Genomic DNA, 24096 nt, shown 5'->3' with positions numbered 1-24096 from the left:
ACACAACTGGGTCAGCTCCACCTCTCGACGCATAAAACCATCCTCCTTGTGTCACCCCATGTCTGTCGTCACTCTAGGACCAAGCATTTGTCACCCCCCCCCCCCCAGTTCAGCCTCTACAAGGGGGAAGTTCCATTGTGGATGGTAAATCCATCATGTTTTGGGAACCCTGGTGCCGAGAGTATGGATAATATGGCACGTAAATTGCCCTTGTTGTGGGTAGGTGAGCAGTCTCTTAGTCGCACGGAGCCTTGAGCATGTGAAGTGACTTTGGCTCACAGCCATTATATACTGGCAATAGTAGAGGTGAGTTTGGGAGGAAAGATGGTTTCCTATGCTTCCTGTTGTATCTCTAAGGCCACCTGCTGGTCTGCCTAAGCTCAAGTAATAGGCAATGGTTAAAAAATAGTAGGAACATTTCTGGTGTCACTGTGTGAACCAAAAAATTAGATGTTTTTGCTTTGTATTTGTACATTTTATGTGTATATTTATGAAGCATATGATTTTAATGAGTGCAGTTTGATACTATAACTCTTGTAATCTCAAAACTACTCCAGTAAGTGTATTTTAATAACAGCCTTGCTGGGCAACCATCAATGTCCTGCTTCCAGCAGGCGCCATTTTTAAACTCGTTTCCCCCTTTTTTTGGCTGCTATGCTTACCTGCAGGATGTCATTGTGGTAGGAAATTTTATTTGTAGGTATCCTGTATTTGTTTGTATCCTGTGCACTACCATGATCCTATTCAGGAGGAATACGGAGGGTCACAGGGGGCAAGGATTAATCCCACAGCCGTGGTATAGGCATCAGCAGCTCTTTGTTCCATCTAGCCTTCTCATAACTTTTGAGATGCAAGAGATTTCCTGTCAAAGAATTCCTTTGTCCTTAAATAAAAAGGAAACTGTCTGTCCTGGAGTCAGAGAGCGGAGCAAGATAGTACCAAGTTCTCCAGCATTTAGAAAAGCATGGTGGCACCCCATGTGGGACTTCAGTCATGTCACATGGTTATTACATGAAGGTTTTTGTGTAGCCCTCTGAGACCTTTGTACATTTAGACAGTTCCAAGAGGTTCCCAGAAGTAAAAGACACTTCTATCTTATGTGCAAGGAATGGTGCGTATTCAAGCAGTCGTGCCGCTTTCAGTAGGAAGAGCAATAAAGAGGAATCTACTCAAGACTTTTGATAAGTTTAGGTCATTTCTGGTCATATATTCCTTAAATATGTTCACACTAGGAATGTTTGGATAATATTATAGCGGATGATTCTGTTACTTGTTTTTTTCTGGGTGACTGGATGATTTTGAGAAAGATAGCAGATGCTTACTGGCCTATCTGAATTGTGGAATGTCACCAGACATTCTTCGTGTTTGTCATTTTCACTCACTCACTTTTAGTTCACCTGTCTATCCTTCCCTCTATCCATAGCTCCCAGGATGTTTAACAAAATGTTTGTCTCAGTAATAGTATTGCTGTGGCTTCAGGGAGTCAGCCTATTTCACAACTTGGATGAAATACTGGTAATGACAAATCAAAAGCAAGTTGAAAGTCACAAGTAGATAATTCAATGGTAAACCTACTAGTGTCAATTATGTCCAATGTGTGTAATAAATATTTGAGGTTAGTATTCGTTGCAGTGAAATCCAGAGCACTTTTTCCTTTCTGCAAGACTTTCAGAGACAGCAAAGGCGGCAGAATATTCCTAAAGGCTGGTGACATCATCTATTTCCATAGGAAGTTTGATACATGTGTTGGTTGCAGTTGTTTCTTTGATCCATTGATTTGTTGCATTTTGGAGTGGACTCACTGTACCGTTGGTCTACCAAGACTTGGGATAGCAGTCCTCCCATTGCAGTCTGTCTTGGGAAATGGCTCTGGGGCATGGGGCTAGGATTCCAGTCTCAAAGGTTGGAAAGCCCACTGTATGGGACATAATTTCTTTTTTCAGGGGCTGTCCATTGTAATTTGTTAAATTGTAAGACAAAGACAGAGATTTCCTACCTTGCCAGACAACATGGAGCAACAATTATCTGTTTCCAACCAGTCATAGCCATGTTTTCTTCATCAACAGAGCATCTCAAGTTAATCGCTTCCTAACCACCAGCCTGGAAAATCTGTTGGCTTATCACCTGAGCAGATCCTTTCCCGATCATGGGAGGGTGTCAGGGCAGACGGCACCTCCTTTCAGTTTTAAAGTCGAGAGACCTGATGGCAGCTCAAGTAATGTTCAAGTGCCAGCAATCACTGGCAAAGGACCCTTTTATGACGAAGTGGATTTTTTCCCTGCTATAGCACCAATAACACTGACCTTGACAGTCCTATTGAAAATAGGAAAGGATTCAAAAATTCAATTCTTTCTAATTGGTTGAAATTATACGTTTGGTAAAACTGATGGTGGCTCTTTCTTCTAATCCTTCTTGCTAGGACAACCTTCTCCAGGGCAGATGTCCGCATCCTATTCCTGACTGTCTGGGACTGATTGCCCACTTTTTGAAAGGCAGAGGTTCCTAGCATATGGCTCTTCTCTGCAGTGGCAGATATGCTGCCTACAGCTTAGAAACATGAATACATAGATGCCACAATATATAAAAGTTTTTATTCTATTAGAGTTCAGGTTTTCTGTCTAATAATTAATTGCCAGCACAGATTGCAGAATTTTCTGCATTCAGCTCTGCACAAAGAACTTGGGTTCAATTTGTTTAGATCCAAGTGTCAGCCCTATTAGCCCTCACATATTTTGTTATGGCGGTTTATTTAAAACAGTAGTGAAGTTAAAGCTTTCAGTAAATACATTTCAGCATAGGACCTGCCTCTGGTCCTGCGAGTTCTCATGAAGCCCTTTTTCCATCCAGTCGAGGTCTGCTCAATAGACAAAAAGGGTTTCAGAGCTACTCACCCACTTGGCCATATTGCACCTATTCTGAAAAATGTACTCTTGCACCCATAACTGGATGTCTTCTTTAAGGTATATTCTGTGCATCCCTTAACTGGGAGATCATTCCTCACGGTTGAGACCCTCATCTTCTGAATGACCCTGTGGACATGAGGAAGATTTTTCTACACTTCTTGCAAAGAACAAAGGGTTTTTTAGCTGTGGGTAATTCATCCTCCAAACAGTCTTTTATGGAGCACAGCTGTATCTGTGACAGATTTTGCATCTTGGAATTTAAACACCATGTTGTATGTTTACTTGATTAGGGCTTGGTTCCTTTGCAGGAAGTCAAGACACATTCCACTAGGGAGGTGGCAAACTCCTGGGCTTCATTTGTAGGTTTCTACTAAAGTGATCTTTAAAGCAACCAGTTGGAGGTCTCCAAACATTTTCATTCAGCTTTATAGGTTGAGTGTGTCAGCAGGAGCTTTGCCCCACTTTGTGGCTTCCATTTGACAAACAGCTCTTTCCATTGATGAAATTGTTTAGCAGTTTTCTATGGCATGATTTATTTCCTTTCCTCCATTTATTGGTTTTGGCTTGTTACTTCTAAGCTGTTTGCTTTCAGGAGAAGTGCCAAGAGTATGGAAAATTGTTGTTATACCTACCTAGAAATTTCCTTTCCTGACTACTCCTCCTGACAGCACATTTATCCCCCTTGTGCTGTAGCAGGCTGGTTAAGGAATACCTGCAGGGGAGAGGGAGGTAACTTTTATAGCCTAGGAAGATTGGTCCTATGGGGGTCGAGGGCCAGAGCTGACCCAGTCTGTCAGGAAAAGTAGGCAAGAAAAAATTATTAATAAAAAAATGTTACAGGTAATTATGGCAACAATTTTACATATTTTATTTTATGGTCCTAGTCCTTTTACAGTGCTAGAATATGTGAAATACGCCCCTCTGCTATGCCTTCCTATCCTGACCACAGTACAACTGAGATAAAAACAATACTGAGTTCATGGTTTAGGTTACAGTTCTTCAAAGTTTTAAATAGAAAGAATATCTTTGGCAACAAAAAAAATGAAATGATTGTGGTTTCAGCCTTCAAAACTCATAAAAATCTAAACTGTTCAGAACCATATAGAGTTTTGTGTTGCTGTTGTATACCCGGTGACAACACTGTCATTTTTAAAGAAAAGGGGGAACATAAAGAGGAGGTAAGGGGCCACAATTTGTGAATAAAGAAAAAAAAAAACTTAACAAGAGATACACTTTAAGTAAACTGGACTGTGTGTAGAATATATGGTGCACTTTATATCTAAATAAATAAAATATATTTGAAATGATGGCAGTAACAGATTAACAATACATCACTACTTGACATTTACTGTTTGTTTTATCACAGCACAAAATACAGGTCACATATTTTGCTTTGCTTTTGTTTTCTTTGTTTTTGGAAATGTCAGTTGATGAAATACTATCCAGACATCCTTGCCACAAGCAGATTGATCTGCTCCTGGTGCAACCTCTTAAAACTGAGCACCACTTCATGTGCATGTGAAATACTACTGGCTGCAAAACAAGCTGTTCAAAGCAAGTTATGCAGGACACGATTTATAACACACTTCAAATACACATTCAGATCTGTCCATATAAACAGTTGCTCAACAGTCTGCTGTTTACATTCACATTCTCTAAAATATTTTCTCAGTATTTTCTGTTGCACATCTTGTGTTACTGTATCCACAAATACCCCACTGTTTTCATACTTTAAATAAAGACACTTCATATTTGTTATTTAAAATATACTATGATTTGCATGACAGATAAAAAAAATAAGATCCTATCATGTTTAGGTTTTTTGGACAACTAGAGTCTGATTGGATGTTGTGATCGAATGGCATTGGTTCTCATGTGTATGGATATATTTTAAAATTTCCTTACTGTTAAATATTTTTTGCATTTTCTCATTGGTCTTTTTCATATAGTTTTATGCTATCATTATTGAGTGTCTGCAACAGTATATTAGAAAGCTCAGAAAAATCAGAGGCCGTTAAACATATGCCTTTTGCGGCTTCCCAGTCAAATAAGGTCTCCAAGCAGAGCTCCCTCACACAGAGCACCTGTCTGTGTCTAGAGCACAGTCACTCACACAGACCACCTGTCTGTGTCTCCAGTACAGTCACTCACAGAGACCACCTGTCTGTGTCTCCAGCACATCCACTGACTGAGCTTCTGGCTCTATGTTATATCTCCAGGTGAGAGTCTTCCACCTGCTATATCCCACAGGATAGGAATCCTGTGCAAATATCTCTACTCTCCAGTACATATATATATATATATATATATATATAGAGAGAGAGAGAGTATTTATATATAACTATAAAGCCTTCTTTATAAAAACTATTACAAAAACAATATCTGCTTCTATCTCTTTCTACATTGGGAACTGCAGAAGGTAGTTTTGGCTATATTTCAGTAAAGAAACATACGTTTTAACAATGACTAGATTAGAAAGTGAGACAAGTGAGGCAGAGAGACAAGATGGCAGGGGTGCATTTGGAGCCCCTGACATAAGGTTTATTTCACAAAACTTTATCACATGGAAAAAGCTCCTTCTTGTGTCATGTGTAAGTAATTTTCAAACCTCACTAGGCTATTCTGAAAAAAACCATCACATTTTAAAATTTTAATAGTTCAGTTCTTTAGGAGGTTTTAGCTTTATTGATCGATGCAATTGCCACCCCGCACACACACAGATTTCTTCGTACTTCTATTAACATTTACTTGCTCTCTCTACTACAGGCTGCTACCTAATCCTTCTCCCTAAAAACACAGAGTAAGACAACTACTAGTCATTGCACTTTGGGGTCACAGCAGAACTACCTCCCATCCATTTCTTGCCATATATATATAGGACAGTTTTACATTTAGAAATATGTCTGACTTGGAGAAAACTCCCCATCTGCTGTTCAAGATGAGCAGTAGCAGGGTAAAAATGCATGATGGTGGGGAAAGTAAAATTGCTTTGACGGCATCTGCTGGAACAAGCCCCTAACCTTTTAACTTCAACTAAAATCTTTCCTCATTAATTTAAATATTTATAGTACACATTAAAATGGCACATTCCGAATCTTTTCATTGTATTCAGCAAAGCAATATCTCTAATAAAGGCCAAAAACCATTGCATTGCTGGAAGTTGTTTGACCCACTGACGAATTTGTACTGAGACCAATATTAGTGTTTACAGCTTGTAAAATACAATTTATCAAGTAACCCTATTACATCTATAGGGCAGAGCAATTCCTGAAGAATTTATCCCTATCAATGAATGTGACCTGCAGAGAAAGACTGATTGAAGCTTTCCAACACACAGCACCTGCAAAAAACTATCATCTCTGTAGGGCAGTATTCAATAACTGGAATATTTCACCTCACTGACAAATGTGGTTTAACGTTTAGAGCATGTGTGCAGTCTAACGTTCTAGAATTGGCACACACACACATACATACATACATACTGGAAATTAGATGGTTTTTATAAGACAAACTTCAATACCAGTGGGTATACTCAAGAATAAAAGTGACCTATGGCCAGGTGTGTTTGAGGATTTCAGCGCTGTCATATCCAGCAGAAAAACTGCAGTGCCACTGAAAGACTGCAGAACTGCATCAATTCTTTCCACTCAATAATGTAGCCTGAGGATAAAAGTAAGGTATTATCCAATAACAACGTCATTTTTATAGTACAAGAGCCCTTATTAAGCCTACTACAAGTTGTCCCAAACCAAAACATTTGTAGATATCGGTCTTAAGTAATTAAGTGCGACCCAAGTTAAATCTGAATCTTGGCAAAGCAATGAACTAATCTCTACTAACATAATATAACACTAAACAACAATAACAAAACTTAATGGGATTTTGACTTTCAAGAGGCTGCCGATGTCTTTCTTATGATTCATAAAATAAATTGCATTAAAAGTATATCAAACAGAACAAATGTAGGCATGAACAAACGAAAAGTTAAACTGCATTACAGAGGAATTACACTGAAAAAAAAATATTTTGGGCCCCTTTAGCTAAAATATTATTTGAGTAGAACTGATCAAAGCAAACTGCCCTTTGAACTGAAAAGTCTGCAATTGCTTCTTCATATGTTGCCTGCCTTCCCAGTACATGTGCTTCTAAATCACACCAAATGCGGAACTAAAGCAGGCTGTTGACTTCTTTAACTCTGCATTAAATGGAATGAGCTTTGAAAGTTTGAAAGCGGACTTTATATTACTGAAGGAAGTGTCACAGGCCAGGAACATCTGAAAAATCTGCTACTAATACAAGAGAATTGTGTCATCTTTATTAAATATCTTCTAGAAAAAAATGAGTCACCAGTCCAAAGAAGGAAGATTACAGTCACCATGGGTTTTGCACAGCATCCTCCATGTTAATAATGAAAAGGAAAAGGTATACAAAGAAGTAGAGTTTGTTCATATCTAATGCTGATGAATCTCGGCATGCAGCTAAATCATACCAGAACCTCATACTGATCTGCATAACACATTTAAATGTTAGCCTTTCTAGCTATCCATAACTGAGAAATTCTTTACTAGCTTCATTAGACATATTTTTTTAAAGGACACAGTGCAGCCAATAGGACAATTTAAATTATAACTTGTGCTTTTGATTAAAAAAAACATACCCTCACCCAAGCACCAATAAAAATTCAAATTATCAGTAAATCATATATCTAAAGTTTACGACAATGATGTTTAACACTGTCCCACTTGCCTAGGGCATCTGGGTCTCATGATTGGTTTGCTCGCTGCCCAAACTAGGTTTATTAATGTACTGTTTTCTGCTCTTGTTTTTTATGGGTTGTAATTGTACATCTTTACCTGTAACTATAGCATTTTACAGTCTTTGTACAATGGGATGTGGAGAATATGGCAGTTGGAGCATTGTTTGCGGTGAACACTGTTTAAAATGTTTACACATATACATTGTGTTCTGTTTTACATGTTATTTTATTATTTGTTGTTTTATTATTTTTTTACTTGTCTTGTGATTTCTTTTATGTTTGTCTTATACCCTTTGAAAAATCAATAAACATATTGAAATACAAAAAGTAGTAATAATAAACAGAAGATGTTTAGATGTATAAGAACTGATCAATAAGGCAGACACTTTCCTTGCACTCATGAAACAGATTCAGATAACACGTGAAAACTTATATACTAGGATACTCTTAGACCAGTGACATTTTCCAAGCGAAGATCCACCTGTAAGCCTTCCTTCATTTAACCTTTAACTTATTCAGCTAATGTACTAACAGTAATTGTCTTATCAAATAAAACTTGTCAAAACTCAGCAGGTATTTCTGTTTCCAACTGTGACAATCCTAGCAACTGCTGTCATCTTACACTGCCAAGTCATTGCTGGGCCTATAAACTGATCTGAATGGAGACTGCCAACACCATCACCATGGTGCTGATCATCTGAAGTCACAGTAGGACTTTGAAAACTGGGGCACCTGCTGTGAAAAAAAATACTGTATCTAGAAAGGGTTTTATAAGTTCCTAATAATTACAATAACTTGTTGAATTTGCAGAAGATATGCATGGATAAATCGAGGTGTTTGGCAAAGGTGTAGTTCACAATTATTAAAATAATTTATCCAACAGGTTCAAAGCCTTACAACCTTTCTGGTTTTGGTCATCAAGAGGACAAAACCATCCTTTTTATTAAAGTGGAGGATTAGTTTATCACTTAAAGGGGCCTCAGTGGGAATGAGAATCCCACTGAGAATCCCAATAGTGGTCAATATTAATGCACAAAAAATCATTAAAAAGAAAGTAACCCACCACAACCAACTCAAAAGTACAAAATACAGGGAGAAAAAAAAAGATAGACTGCACCCATGTGATTTAATGCTTTCTCTTTGAAGTAAATGTTTTTTTTTAAAAATCACATACCATGGATGCATTTATTCACATTCATTTTACTTGCATTTCCAATAATTAAAATTAGCAGTGACAACCACAATTTGTTTTCAAGACTTATATCCAAGTCATTTTTTACATTTTCATAGGTAAAAGCAAGCACCTTGGTTTATATTCAAGAATATATATTGTTTGCACTGATGCCTCAGTTAGTTACCACTGTTTATAGGTAACAATACATTTGTTGCTTTGTTTTCTGTAATACTAAATTTTTTTAGGAGTTTAGAGGTTTTTTTTGTTTTCACATGAGTTTATTTCCCCATTTCAGAGCAATTTACATGATATTAGGTTCCTTATGCCATGAATCAGGCCATTATTAATAAAATTTGGAGTCATTAACCTTCAGGACAACACTACCAAAATGTTTAGTCTATATGTAATATATTCTTTTGACAGCAACTCTGTTTTCTGTTTTCCAGCCTGTGGATTTTGCATAACCATACTTGCTCTTCTATTTCTATAGAAGGATATTCTATCCTTCAATTTTATACCAGAATAATATGAGAAAAAACGTCAAATGCTTCTTGATATATAAATAGGTTGATTTTACATCAGCTGTATTTCCCATATGAAGTTTTACCTACCCCCTAAAAAATAGATTATGTTAGACATTTCAATAAAACGTTGCTGATTCTCTGTTTTCTGATTATAACACATTACTCAGAATATTTATTGTTTTTAATGATTGTGTGAATTTAGAGAAGGCATTCATATATTTTAAAGAAAGAAATGACAGGACAAACAACTGATTACAAGATGCAACAACAGAGAGACATACTAAGTTGAAAGAAGTAAACAGTTGTCAAATCTTCAAACGTTACAATACACTTGTGAAACTAAATTCACAAACTAAAGACATCAGGGGGATGAACACTTAAGTAATATAACCTGTCCCCATTGACCATCATACTAAAATACTGTGAGCCTTGGCTATAGTAATTATAGTGAGGGTTCCCTAAAAACCTGTAAGTTATTTCAAGGGTTTCCTTATGTTAAAAAGGTCAAGAACCACTGATCTACAAAAATACTATCAGAGACAAGATTCTAACCATTGTAGGGATAGTTCTGTTTTTCATAAACTTGACTTATTAAACTAATCGTGGTTTGGGAGGTACATAATCCTAAAGTTATGAAGTATGGCTCTGTGCCATTAGGCTTAAAATGCCTGTTTAGGATTAATCAAAAGTTTGATATGCTCATATTTTTAATCAGTATTTTAATTCAGTCAGGGTATTAAGGGCAATTATTACCTGCGGTATTGTTAAAGTGCATCTAAAGTATTACTTCAGAGGCACATAAATTATAGATAACTATTTCATTACAAGATAATTAATGAGCTTCAGATTCTCTAGCGCCAGAGATGATACACTTTAATGACAATAGGTCAGACTATTTCTACATAATTAAAACGATATTAACACATCACATCAAAGAATAACACAAAGCACACAGTAGCCTTTAAAAGGCAAAGGCCTATAGTGTAAAGAGAAGCAGCACTATATATTTTGTAGCAGTCAGGTAAAAAAAAAAAAATCAACTTTTAAAGTGCGCTGTCCCCAACTTTTAGTTTTTTATCTCAGTCATATATTAGTAATACATATATGGTAATTATTTCCATAATTTCTGACATTTTTTTAGGTCTCTATTTTTACACTGTCATTCCCTATCCACCAATCACAATCTGTGGTTGTCAGGGTTTGTTTTTAGTGTCCACCAGTTGCTGATTCTCAAGGTCCAACAGTATATTTATGGTAATTTCTATTGGGAACTACACAGTCACTTCTTGCAATCTTGTGCATTTATTGTGAAACACAACTCAACAGGAAATTTAAATATTATGAAAATTCTGAAAGCAGTGACTTTATCCTAACATAAATCAACAGAGATATATTGACATTACCCTGATATGATTATTTTTTTCACTACTTTCACAGTGTCACTTACAACAAAAATATGTTCTTTTATTTATAGGGACACCTATCAATTTTCCATATCAAACTATTATTTGCAAGGCACAAATTGAGCATCCTTGTGCCTCGTTAATTAGTTAGCATGACTATCCCTAATGTCTCCCATACAGATTGTAGGCTGAAAGCGGTGGATAGGTTTGTGTCTCTGGAGTGGGCGGGTCTGGGCATCAAAATGTCACTCAGGGGGAAGTTTCATCCTCTTTTGAGTGACACACGGCCTCCCACGCATGCATTGTTCAGAGCCTATGGGTTTAGTGGTCAGTAGGTCCAAAAAGGCTGGTGACCACTGCCCTAAAAACGTAAAGGTAAAAAAGGCTGGTGACCACTGCCCTAAAAACGTAAAGGTAAAAAAGGCCGGTGACCACTGCCCTAAAAACGTAAAATTTAATTTGCCATTGGAGAGAATAGTTTGTCAAAGAAAACACTTGGTAGTAATGTCATGCCTCTTATGGCAGTGGTAACATACTGGAGCCTAAAACATTATATATGTTTTATGAAATATATGCCCAGATAAAGGGGACATTCCTTCCCCCACAAATGTGCACACTAATTCAAAAAAGTCTGGAAGCCAGTGGCCATTTGTAGTTAGCTGTTCCACTGTGAAAGCTTCATTTTCCTCACCTTGTGACACTATGATGATTTGGCATATCCAAATGATTAAAGATTATATCCAATTCATTAAAGAATATTAGTCTAAATATTAGCAGAACTTCAGTGGCATCCATGTTTCTGTAAAGATTTGCAGTCCAGCCTGGCGTGTGACCAAATCTTATGAAATCAAATCTAGCTTGCCGTTATTTCCAGCAACATTTTTTTCAAGAGATTAATTTGTCTTGACTCTAAATGTGCTCTCCCAACTTTCAAATTAGCTTCTGTTAAGTGCGTTTCAGTAGGAAACTATGTATTACTATACTGGGACCCCTAAGCATGCCCTTCTATGGCTGTCCTACTCCCTGGGTTCCATATTAGAGCTAACTTAGCTCCTGCCACTAGGGGCACCATATTCAATGCATAAAAGGAGGTGTTTTTGCATAAAGAGCAAATGGCCATCAGGAATGTATAACTTGGCTTTCCCACAATCAGAAATCAAGGATTAATGCATGCATTGATGCTGGTTTGTTTTTAGGGAGGTCCAGTAAAAATAAACCTCCTCTTCTCTCCCCTTTTCACCTCCACGTATCAACTACATTTCATATAAGCGTATTAGCTATTTTTAGATCTTTGTAGGTTTTTGTCACAACATCTTCTTAAGGTCTATATACAATCATGTGTAAAAAGTTCATCCAACAAATCCCTACGGTAATACTGTAAGACCCAAATTTTTTTTTTCTTTTCATCAAAACATTACCTGAAATATGAAAAAGTGTGCACACCGAGACAAAATGTCCCATGGCTTGGCTGGAAAGGTCTAATATGGGGTGTGTTTTAAGGGTCTTGAACAAGGCCAAGCAAGAGTTGGGAGGGATCCTTGGTCACCCGGTCCATGTCTGGTTCTTGCCCTATACTTAGTGAGCACAGAGAGGGGGGCTATTTAGAGAATCAGCAGTTTACTAGCCCAGTGGCTTACCAAAGCTGCAAGGAAAAATAGCTCCAGAGACAACTGCTTAAGTGTAAGCTGTCAAATTTTCTTTACGCAAACAAACTTTGTTTTGTATTTCTCTGTTAGTTAGAGAAGGAACGACCAAAGATAGTTAGTGGCCCACCTGGTCTATTGTTTGTTTTCGAGCTACAATAAAGGACCTGAGCAAGAGCCTGAGCTTTGTTTTGATCAAAATTGACCATGTGCTGCCTTTAAATGATGCAAATCAACACTGTAAACCTGTTGCAATTCCCCACAGCAACCTCATAACACTCAAAAGCTGCTATTGCTGCCTCTGGTAAAAATTATTTGGGGTAAATGTTTTGCAGATCTGTTCAACCAATGTCTTACATCAATTACTGCTTAAATACTGCTCGATGAAAAGTTACTTCAGTTGGATTTTCTTTCATGAAATGTCAAATTCAAGAAGCAGTAAAGCAAACAGATACCACACCACCTCTATCATCATGTTTCACAGTTCATACAATGTTCTTTCCCTGAAATGCTGTCTTTGCTTTGCAACAAATTTTTCTACTGTTACTATCGTCAGACTATTCAATCTTTAATTTATCAGTTCACAGTGAATCATTCCAAAAGGCCAGGTCATTTTCTATATGTTCAATAGCAAACTGTAGTTCTGCTCTATTTTTTTTTTTATCACTGCAAATGCTTTTTCCTGGCACAGCTCCCATACAGGTAAAATTGTAAAAGGTAAGTTCACCCCAGAAGATAGTATTGCCACTTTAGGTAGGAATTACTTATTGTAGGTGTTTACATCAGTCTCTGAGAATTGGTGAAATTAAAAACACTCCTGCACTGCCTTCTCAACCCCGCCCCCCAGGCATACTATTTCATTGGCCTTTAAATCAAGGAATAACTAAGCCAGTTTCAGTCAATAACCCTTTGTTTTTTTTCATTTTGTTTTTTTGAAGAACCTGCTTATATTTGCTAATGAGTAGAGACCACTATTACCTATTACATTGAAAAATTCACTTCTGGTTTTACTTTAGCTCTAGAAGAGATACACACATTTATTTCCCTTTTTAAAGATAGGAATCACAATGACCTCATGCCAATCCATTGGTACCATGCCAGTGATTTCCAATGAAGATTAGAAAAAAATAACTCATTGAGGACACACGGAATAGCACAAGGAAGAGGCTGAGACATGTACCCTGACGTTATATCGTTAATGAATGCAAGAATCTTCCATTAACAGTGACAAAAAAGGGAGCTTCCTTCCTTCCTCTATAATCTCTACAGTCTAAAGTTTTTCCATCAATACCAGGAAACACTGAATTTGCTGAATTAACTGAATCATAAACACAGTAAATGACCTTGTAAATAAAGTATATGCAATAAATAAATTAAATCTTAAGTGCAAATTAATTGTGTAAAGATAATTTAGAAAAATTAGTTCACAAAACACTCAGACAGTAATAATACATGTTAAACCCACACAATCCAAAAAATGATGAAAAGTTCCAAGACTTCTGTAAAATGAAAATTAGGATTTACAACAGAAAGAAGTAATTCTGTTATTGAGCTACTAATAATAATTCTTATAGTGATGTTCAAGCAGCACTGTGGAAATGACATTCACACAAAAACAATCTCATGAGAATGCTGGCGGAGCTCATCTCTGAGTCTTATTTTTCAGGACTGCTTCAGTTCTATAACAAAAGAAATTAATAATGTTTTTTCTTTTCTTCTTTTATAGAATTTGAGTGTACACAATGCTGTAACTGGGATTTTGCTGGCACAATGATTTTCTGCCCTGAAGAGCTCAATAACAGTTTGCAATGGCCCTTGCTACTCCATTTAAAGGATTTGAGACTGCACATTTCAAAAAGAAAAACACTGAAAGACCTAAAGAAGCAATTGTTGAAAATTAAATTGTGCTCTGTTGAATGCAACTGTAATCTCTTGATGTGTATTTATTGTCCCTAACAGGGTGCGGCTTGCTGTGATTATGCTAAAGTTCACAAAAAAGTAATGTAAAGAGTACAATTAATATATGCAATCTTAAAAAAAAGAAATATTTATATATATATATATTTTAAGATTGCATATCTTAATTGTACTAATATATATATATATATATATATATATATATATATATATATATATATACACACACACACAGAGAGAGAGAGAGAGAGAGAGAGAGAGAGCGCAACATGTTTATGTCTAGGACAATTAGCATGCTCAGTTATCCACAGTTTTATAGTTTCTGACTTAATACCAAAAAGACACAAATTATTTTTATTAGATAAGTGAATAAATCACCTGCTGATATGTTCATAAAATGATGAATTATTTGGTAGAGCCACATCCAATGGTGTCCAAAGGTGAGGTTAGTTTCCTATAACAATTTCCCCCTTTCTCATACTAGCCCATCCCCTAATCTTTTCACACTCATCTTTGCTATGCTCCACTGTAGCTCCACTGCTACTCTTGAGCTGTTGCAAATATCTTCTGAGCCCCAGGTATAGGAAAACATGTGACCGCCTCCCAGCATGCAGTGCTTGAGCCTGATAATCACCTATTGAGAGAGTTGACTATTATCAGCCCAGAATTTACACTTGGTTTGACTCTCATAAGAAACACATTTGAAGGGAAGGTGAATATAAGTTTCCCTGATAAAGAGGAAGTAAAACCAAATCCACCCAAAACAGAAAAACTCACACTTCCCTTTAATCCTGCAGAGTTTTGTTGATCCGTCGGCTGGTTTCTTCCATTGGGACCCGCGTCGTCCCGATATTCATCTTCTTCTCTTCTTCCGGGTTCTTCTTCCTACATCACCCGACGCAGGCACAAAATCGGGTGACTTAGATTGGGAAAAAACTTCTATATGAATTAACCCCCCTAGCGGTAATCCCGGGTGTGACTCTGGGTGGGAAAACTATGCAAAAAGCGGTAACCCCGAGTCACACTTGGGGTAAGTTTGGGGATCCCCCTTACCTTAGCCCCGCACTCCAGCAGCGATCAGACGGTCCCGCTGTGATGCCTAGGCGCCTATCCATCAGGGGGCGTGACCAGGCGGGAAATTTAAATGCAGATTACAGAGTAATCTGCTTTTAAACACCGCCCGGGTCCCCACCACCCCGCTGCACACATCTGCAGTTAGGTGCGATGCAGCATGCAGGATTTCTGCATGGTGCATCGCATTTAACTGCAGATGCGATCATCAATAGTAAATTCTGGGGGTGGTGGCAGCAGCAATTCCCCGGGGGCATCACCCCCGGAATCTACTGCAGCTGCTCGCATCACCTGGAAATCAGCCTCCGGGTAATGCGAGCAGGAGAATGAGCATGGCGGAGACATCCCCACCGCATCACCCGGCAAGATGTGTGACATCTTCCGGGTGATGCGATGGATTGTGGGGGCGGGAAATTTAAAAGCAGATTACTATGTAATCTGCTTTTACTTTTTATTTACAGTAAAATACACCAAAAAACACACAATAAAAGTATCAAAATACATATTGTAGTGCACCAAGCATCATTGCCCAGTGCCCTGATTTACATTTTGCAAACTATTAGCCCTTGATGACTTAGAGATCACTTCCTGAATGTTTCATTTCATCACTTTGTCTTTGACCTTGATTGTCCCTGACTGATTGCTGGAGACCGCATGGCATTCTAAATGGCATGTCGCCAGCGCAAGCGCTGTTTTGGAGGAATTTGAATGCAGCAATAGCGATTTGGAGTCCCTTGTGGAATCGAGCGATAGTGATTCACCAGGAAATCGGACAGCGAACATGAACTGAGTGATGATTCTGAACCTGTGCGCACATGGTGTCCTATTGACCTTGATGCAGACCAGGCAGCACCGCCAGGATTTCCATTTAGTGTTTGCTAACTTTTTAAAGTTTTGTGCTAAATTTTTTTATGCATATGTGTGCTGCTCTGTGTTTGCTAACTTTTTGAAATTTTTTGCTAATATTTTTTATGCCAACATGTGTGCTGCTCTGTGTTTGCTAACTTTTTAAATTTTTTTGCTAAATTTTTTTATACCAACATGTGTGCTGCTCTGTGTTTGCTAACTTTTTAACATTTTTTGCTAATTTTTTTTTTATGCAAACATATATGCTGCTCTGTGTTTGCTAACATATTACTTGCAACCTTCACACTATAAAAGAACATATCCTAAAATAAATTTTTATTTTGTTTTATGCAGGTACGCTGGACAACAACAAGGTGCTCCACACCTGAGGTTTGCAAGAAGCAGAAAGTTGGAACCTGTGACCAAGGATGACATTTGGCTGTTTTTTGGCTTGGCGATCCTGCAGGGAGTTGTGGGTAAACCCGTGCAGAAGTGGTACTGGTCCAAGAAAAAAATGATTACCATTCTATTCTTTGGCACAGCCATGCCAGAATACCGCTTTTCCCTCATCATGAAGTACCTGCACTTCGCAAACAATGAAGAATTTGATGAGACTAGCCATCCTGCACCAAAACTCAAGAAAATTTGGGAAGTGTTTCAGATGATTCTACAAAATTTCCAGCAAACCTATGTGCCAGAAAGAGATGTCAGCATTGACGAAAGAGTAATGGCTTACAAGGGGAGGCTCAGCTGGGTGCAGTACATTGCATCAAAGAGGGCACGATTTGGCGTGAAGACCTATATGCTGTGCAAATCCTCATCTGGCTACATATGGAATATGGTACTGTAACACTGGAAAAGGGACACAGTTCAACCCCAGATACAGCCATTATGGATTGGCAACATCTTCAGTGCTATTCCTCATTGAGCCATTGCTGGGTCAGGGCTATTGTGTCACAACTGACAATTTCTACACCTCTCCTGAGGTTTATGAGTTCCTTCTGCAACACAGAACAGAAGCGTATGGAACTGTTAGGGCTAACCGGCGCAACCTGCCATCACTGTTTGCAAAAGGGAAGCTGAAGAGGAGAAATTGTTGCCTGGCAGAAAGACAAAATGATGGCCCTAAGATGGCGTGAGAAGAAAGATGTGTGCCTGATGAGTACAGTCCATGATGCCTCCACCGTTCTGGTACACACAAAACGTGGGGAAGAAGTGATGAAGCCACAGGTGGTGGTTGACTACAACAACACCATGGGAGGTGTCGACAGAGCTGACCAAGCCATGACATTCTACCCAGCGATGAGGAAACAGCAAAGAAAGTACTACAAGAAGATTTTCAGGTATCTAGTTGAGCAGTGCCTATGGAATGCCTACGTTCTGTACAAAAAAAAATTGTCAGAGGCCTGTGAATCATTCAGACTTGATTTTGCAAGTTTCTGAATCCATAGTCAAGAACCACCAAACATCATCAGTGGCTATGAATAGACCTGGACGTCGTGCTTCCACCATTGTCAACCCAGAACGCCTGACCGGTCGTCACTTCACTGAATACATCCCACCAACCCAGAAAAAGGCGGCACCTACAAGGATGTGCGTGGTTTGCTGCTCAAAGACCGATGACAGAGGAAGGAAGAAACGCAAGGAAACCAGGTTCTACTGTCCTGACTGTGATGTTGGACTTTGTGCAGCACCCTGTTTCAATATCTACCACACCGGGAATGTCTACTAAAAATGTAAATATTTTTTTTTTCTAAAATCTGCATTTAATTTATAATATAATTTATCAATACTATTGCACCCTTGTTTGGAAAATTTCAGTGAGAAATTTTTGTTAAAAATTTTTTTTTTGATAAATTACATTGTTGTGGTCTAATATTTCATTATTTTTTATAATAATGATTTATAATTATGTATTATATTATAATTTATGAATATAATAAATATAATTATCATACCCGGGAGTTAATCCTAAGAATTACAGGCCCACAATATAAAAAAATATTTCTATGCAAAAAAAAAAAAAATAGGATTACTTTTTGCATAAAAAAACTGACAGAATTAGAACGCTAGGGGGGTTAAAACATGAAAAGGCATTTCCACATGCCCGAGAGGCAATGCTGCAAAGTATAAGCCTTTTATTTTGCCCGCTGACAGGCAAAATAAAAGGCGGGGAAGTCAGAGAGAGCAATTAGGGATTAGTGAGCGAGTTTTTAAAACTCGATCTCGCTGCAAATTCGGGTGTTTTCGCATACCAAAGTTGAATTTTAAATTAAAAAAAAATAAAAAAAAAATCTCTCTGATTTTTATAACAGTGTGATCCCCGGCACTAGAGGTTAATTAACCTCTAGTGGCCCGAAGATCGCAATCAGAAGGATTCCCAAGGAATCTTGTGAATCCTCCTGTTATAATTTCCTCGATCTTCGGATGGTTTCGCAAATTGGTTCGCCGAAATTTCGCAGAACCATGGGAAATAGAATTACTATTCATTACGAGTTTACATATATGTATTTAAATATTTTATTTTGTTATTTACTTAAATCACAGTGCAGTACTATATGGGGCAAAAAAATAGTTTAGCAAAGTTTTTATCTATTATGACCATTATAATATACCAAATAATCAATAGAACAATTTAAAGCACATGTACTGATTACTTTGAAGGTATAGCTATGCTAAAGTACTTTTCTTTTCAAGTTTTATTTTTTTCAACATCTTGATTAAATTGTATTATTTTATTACCTCACCAAGCATTTTTAATGCAGATTTATACTTTTGATATTGCTAGTGCTTAAAGTCCTTGCTTTTTAATTTAACAATTGGTTGTTATAGCAACATGCACAGAAGACTATTTAATTCTCTGTGGTTTGTGATCTGAGCATTGAAATATTGAGATTTTACCTTTATAATGCCATTATGCAAGATTACATTTTTGCAACCCACCTCTTGTTTAGTGTTTTCTCCATACTCATTTTCTTACCTCCCTCAAGTACATTATCTGTTTTGCTGGCTTTTCTTTTGTTTTGTCCTGAGATTAGTTTGTTCATACAAAAAAGGGACTACCTATAGACATACAATGGCAGTCTTAAGGTTTTTATTTGGTTCAAACAAAAGCCTCGTACAGATATTAGTTTTTTCTGCTTAAGACAATCTAACATTAGTACAGCAGTCTCATAAGGAATCGTTAAAATACTGACTGCTAACAAATGCTAATATTTATTATGGTAAATACTATGGAATTTACTATGAGAGGACACAGTGGTGCACCTCCTATTTGTCCTTTTCCTCCCTCTCTCCTTCCCTAATCATCAACATGGAGAGTACCTGCCACATGCAAAATGCTATGATATAAGGGCCTTGTCAACCCCCCTTTTATAGCAATACAAGTAAGTGAAAAAAATTGTGGCAAGCAGGACACAATTCTGTATGTAAAAAACAACTGCACCACTCAAATAGGCATCCATGCTTATGCAAGCATGACAAGTTTTTGTGATGTATAAAAACAAGAATTCATTTCAAAACTTTTCTCAACTTTAATGGTGGGAAATTACCTATAACCTGTATTTAACTTGTACTTTACATTCAATTCAATGTAAAAACAAATCTGTTATGGAACATATATAAAAAGAATCAAAAATGTACAATAGGCTGGTTGCATACCCTTAAACTGGTATTGTGTTGAACCTCCTTTTGGTTTATTTACAGCATTTATTCTTCTTGGGTAGGAGTCTATCAGCATGGCACATTTTTTCTTTTCCATAGAAAAGTACTGAAAATCTGTCTGATTCCAAGAACAATATTCTTCAAGTCAGGCCACAAACTTTCCATTGTATTTAGGTCTGGGCTCTGGCTGGGCTATTCCAACCTTTAATTTTCTTCTGGTAAAGCCATTATTATGTTGATTTGGATGTATGTTTGGAGTCATGGTCATTTTGAATGGTGAAACTCTGTTTATCTTTGGCTTTCTAGCAGACGCCTTAAGGTTTTAGGCCAAAAGTGACTGGTTTTTAAACCTGTTCATAATTCCCCCCACTTTGACTAAAGCTAAAGAAAAGCAACCCCAAAGCATGATACTGCTACCACCATGCTTCACCATGGGGATGGTGTTTTTTGAGGTCTCTTTTTTCACAAATCACACAATCCTGGCATTTTGACAGGGGTGTGCACACTTTTAATATCTACTGTATAATTACTGCTTGATAAGTTTTGTTAAAAAGGACCCTAAATCATATAATATGGAATACTTCCAAATAATTATTTCTGATCACAGAGATCAAAAACTTCCCATATCATCTGCTTTTCTCTCCAAAAGTATGGTGCCATCTTTACTTTTGCATGTTCATGCATTAAGCAGAGTCAGGATGTATTTCTATGGATGGTTTTTGATGCTTGCTTGCTCTGAGATGTATCATGCAATTCCGGGAGATCAGCCTCCCTCCTGCAGTCACTTACCTTGTGACTTTTTACAAAATTGCAGTTTAGTAATCTCATCTCTAGAGGACAGGAAACCAAGGAAATCCTTCTTTTGCTTACATCAAACTATTGATGTTATCCCAGTCTAAGATACAGTTGGCAACAAAATTTCTGGGCAGCTTTTGACTGAGTGGATGAGTAGCATGAAGATGCAAAGCTGATATCCTTCCACTGGAGAATATTCATGATAACAGTAAACTGCATATATTATAGACTATAAATTAAAGTCAGCAAATACTGTAATGAAAATTCTACCCACAGTGGGAGCCTGCTTTATTGTTAGCATGGTAATAAAACACTTGCATACTTTACAACACTGTGTACTACATCATAACATATTTTTTTTTATATCAATTATGACTATAAAGGTTGACATTCAAAATTCAAAATTCAAATGCGGCAACCTTCAGACCTGAGGAGTGCTGGATTTTCCAAAATTCAGCAGGGACATGTCAACGTGTATTTAGTGTAGCAAGCAGACCTAACAGCTGTTTTTGGAAAACAGTGCCATTAAAACATAAGTGGCCAAACAGTATACTACAGTCCCTGTATTGAAAATGCGCTCTGAATTCATGCCGGAAAATTGAAGGAACAGGATTATCTATGGCCGGATTTTCAATTGTCAACCTGTATATCTTGTATGTTTTGTGTACCCAAGGAATCACTATCAAAATAAACCAGTATGGTGGGTCTAAGGGAGTAAAAGCCCAATATAAAATTGAAAGCATTGGATAGCAGCTTAATAAAAAAACATATTCCAATATAAACTTTATATTCTCTAATTTGTTATCAATGGGAGCAAGAACCGATAAGTATGCCAAATATCCAGTAATAAAATGGAGTGCCCACTCAATAATTTTCGCTTGAAGACAACCTTGAACACCTTTCACATTCATGTATTATATAGTATTTTTTAAGATGAATTCCACTAATAACAAGTTCTTTTACACATTCCTAATGAACTTCAAATGTTCTGATTCAATTTAAAGGCAGTACAGTCTTTATATTAAAGATTTCACAGATTCTCATTAAAAACTCTATTGCTTCTACCATTATGTATGCAAAATTCAAGCATATATTGTAGTTTTAATAATCTATTTTACTGGTTTTAATGATCTTTTTCTTGGCTCCTATTCAGCTGGTAGGAAATCTGAAACTTGCAAGTACTTCAAGCATCCTAAAAAATGCATATAGTAAAATGTTAATAGCAGAGTTTGTATTTTACTTGCATAATGAAGGAAAGGGAACAAACATTCGACATTAACTAATGTTAACAGCTGATATATACTGAGGACCTAATAACTATTAGGGCAACAAGGTGAAAACTATGATTTGTAGAAGAACAACAGCTGAAGGGTTGGAGGTGTCCCATGCAATCCAGAAGAGATGGCAACTATAACTTTAAGCATCTTATCTGCAAAACATTTAAACATACTTTTTCATATCATCAGAAATTACTGACATAATTTTGGCTGCATAATTGGCTGCATAATGTTCATATAGCCTGTATGCTTGGAAATGCAAGGAGTTCTCTCAAATTTTAGGTGTGTAGAACAGATACCTTTGAAGAGGGAAGGAGCCAGGAGGCTAAATGTGTTTGTAGTTTTTGAAGGACCTAAATTTGACCTTAAGCAGTAAGGATTCGGACTTTCTTCAAACTACACAGCAGATTTATCATGAAGCTTGGTCCAGGACGCCTGTCTAAACCAATGAAGCCTAAAGCAGCCTAAGTCATATTCGTTTAATCCTGTGCTACCCCATTAGACAGAAGACTAACTGGATGAGAGTGCTGACCCCCTCTCTCATGCTGCTTCCCAGGGTATTACAGCAAAATTAATGAAATCCAGGAACATATATTAGTTCAATCTAAATATATTTTAACAACTGTTCAAATATTACATAACTTTTTGTTATGTAGGTAAATTAAATTAGTATTTTGCATGCATGACTGGAGTTTAGCAGCTTTAGGCATGCAAAAACACTAAAAAGGCACCACTTTGGGCATTAGTTCCTAGTGCCCTTGTTATAGCCAGAAGTTTTTGAAGCTCCTGGTGTGGAGCTTCAATAACTCCTGTAATGGAAAGGTTCTTGATGAGCATAAAATACTAAACACTTATCAGTGGGACAATGTAAATCTTCTATCGCTACAATAAAGTTATACCTGTATAAAATAAGGATATATATTTGTTAATAATGGGTGATAAATGAAATATTACACTTCTAATTATGCAGAGTTTTTGAGAGCTCTGTATATCCCTGTATTAGTAAACAGTAAAACATTTTTAAAATTAAATATTAGATGCCAAGTATATCACTGGTAAGGAATGATAAAAATATCTTCCTTAAAAATACAACTTCTGTATTACGTCTTTACTGGCATTTGGGAGCAGTTAAATGTTTTTTGTTTTTTTTTTTTAATGATGGGGGTGATGGTGCATACATATACGAAATATGTGGCAGATACATTTACATTTGCAGACACATTATCTCGGGGCCACTGAGAGCTCCGAATTTTAAAACATAATGTTACACTGTAACTATATAGCCAGTGCTATATGGATAGATAATAATCTGATATAAATATTTTATCTATTGTAGTTAGGTTGTAAAGGCTTTATTGGTGCTATACCAAATAAATTTGTGGCAAAGGATTGATGTGTTATACATTTTTTGTTTGTAACATAAAAGATACCATATTTCATGCAGTCTGAATGACCTAATTTTTAAAATACTATATATGTGCCCCACTTCCCTCTAGCTGGTTGCAACCTACTACTAAAAAAACTCACATTTTGGCATCCCTACTATTTTACTAGTATGTTTTCTTTAGATTATTTTAGCATCTTCGCCTCAGGTGCTAAAGGGCTATGACCTGACACTGCATAATTTGAAAAACACATTTAAAAAACAAAATTTAAGGCAGAAAATACAAACTATTAAACAATGACAGATATTTAGGCATTGACATAGCTATACCAATGTGACTACAATATATTGGAATTCTATTGAACAGTGATGTTGCTGTGTAGTATCCGATAATAAATTTAGGTCAAATCTATTTTTGTTTTGCCATCTTTAAACTTGTTCTAGCTAATACATTTGACTAAACCAGGAAACTTCAACATATCCTATGAAATATATGTATTTCATATATAAATATATATATATACACATGTGTTGCAGAGACTACTTATAGATTAATGTTATAAAATGTTATTTTTGGACCACCTGTATAATAGAATTAGCCATACTTGATTTACATGGGTCTCTAAAGTTACTTACCCTTTGGCCTTCTTTTCCTGGGGGACCATCTGAACCAGCAATTCCCTATTGCAAGTAAACATAGGTGCAAAAAAGTTGAAAATTATACACAAATGTTTCAAAAA

General features: G+C 36.9%; 1 protein-coding gene across 1 annotated transcript in view; it reads right to left on the bottom strand.

Moving 5' to 3' along the window:
• The window catches only part of COL19A1 (collagen type XIX alpha 1 chain), a 123411-nt gene that overhangs the window by 92807 nt on the left and 6508 nt on the right, over positions 1–24096 (bottom strand). The window contains exon 2 of the mRNA XM_072410185.1: positions 23993–24037. Within this exon, the coding sequence (XP_072266286.1) occupies positions 23993–24037 (45 nt within the window). The remainder of the gene's footprint in view (positions 1–23992; positions 24038–24096) is intronic.

The sequence above is a fragment of the Pyxicephalus adspersus genome, chromosome 4 (assembly GCF_032062135.1).
Source record: "Pyxicephalus adspersus chromosome 4, UCB_Pads_2.0, whole genome shotgun sequence".
NCBI classification, from domain to species: Eukaryota; Metazoa; Chordata; class Amphibia; order Anura; family Pyxicephalidae; genus Pyxicephalus; species Pyxicephalus adspersus.
Note: the sequence above shows the minus strand (reverse complement) of the source record. Positions and strands in the feature narration are given on the sequence as shown.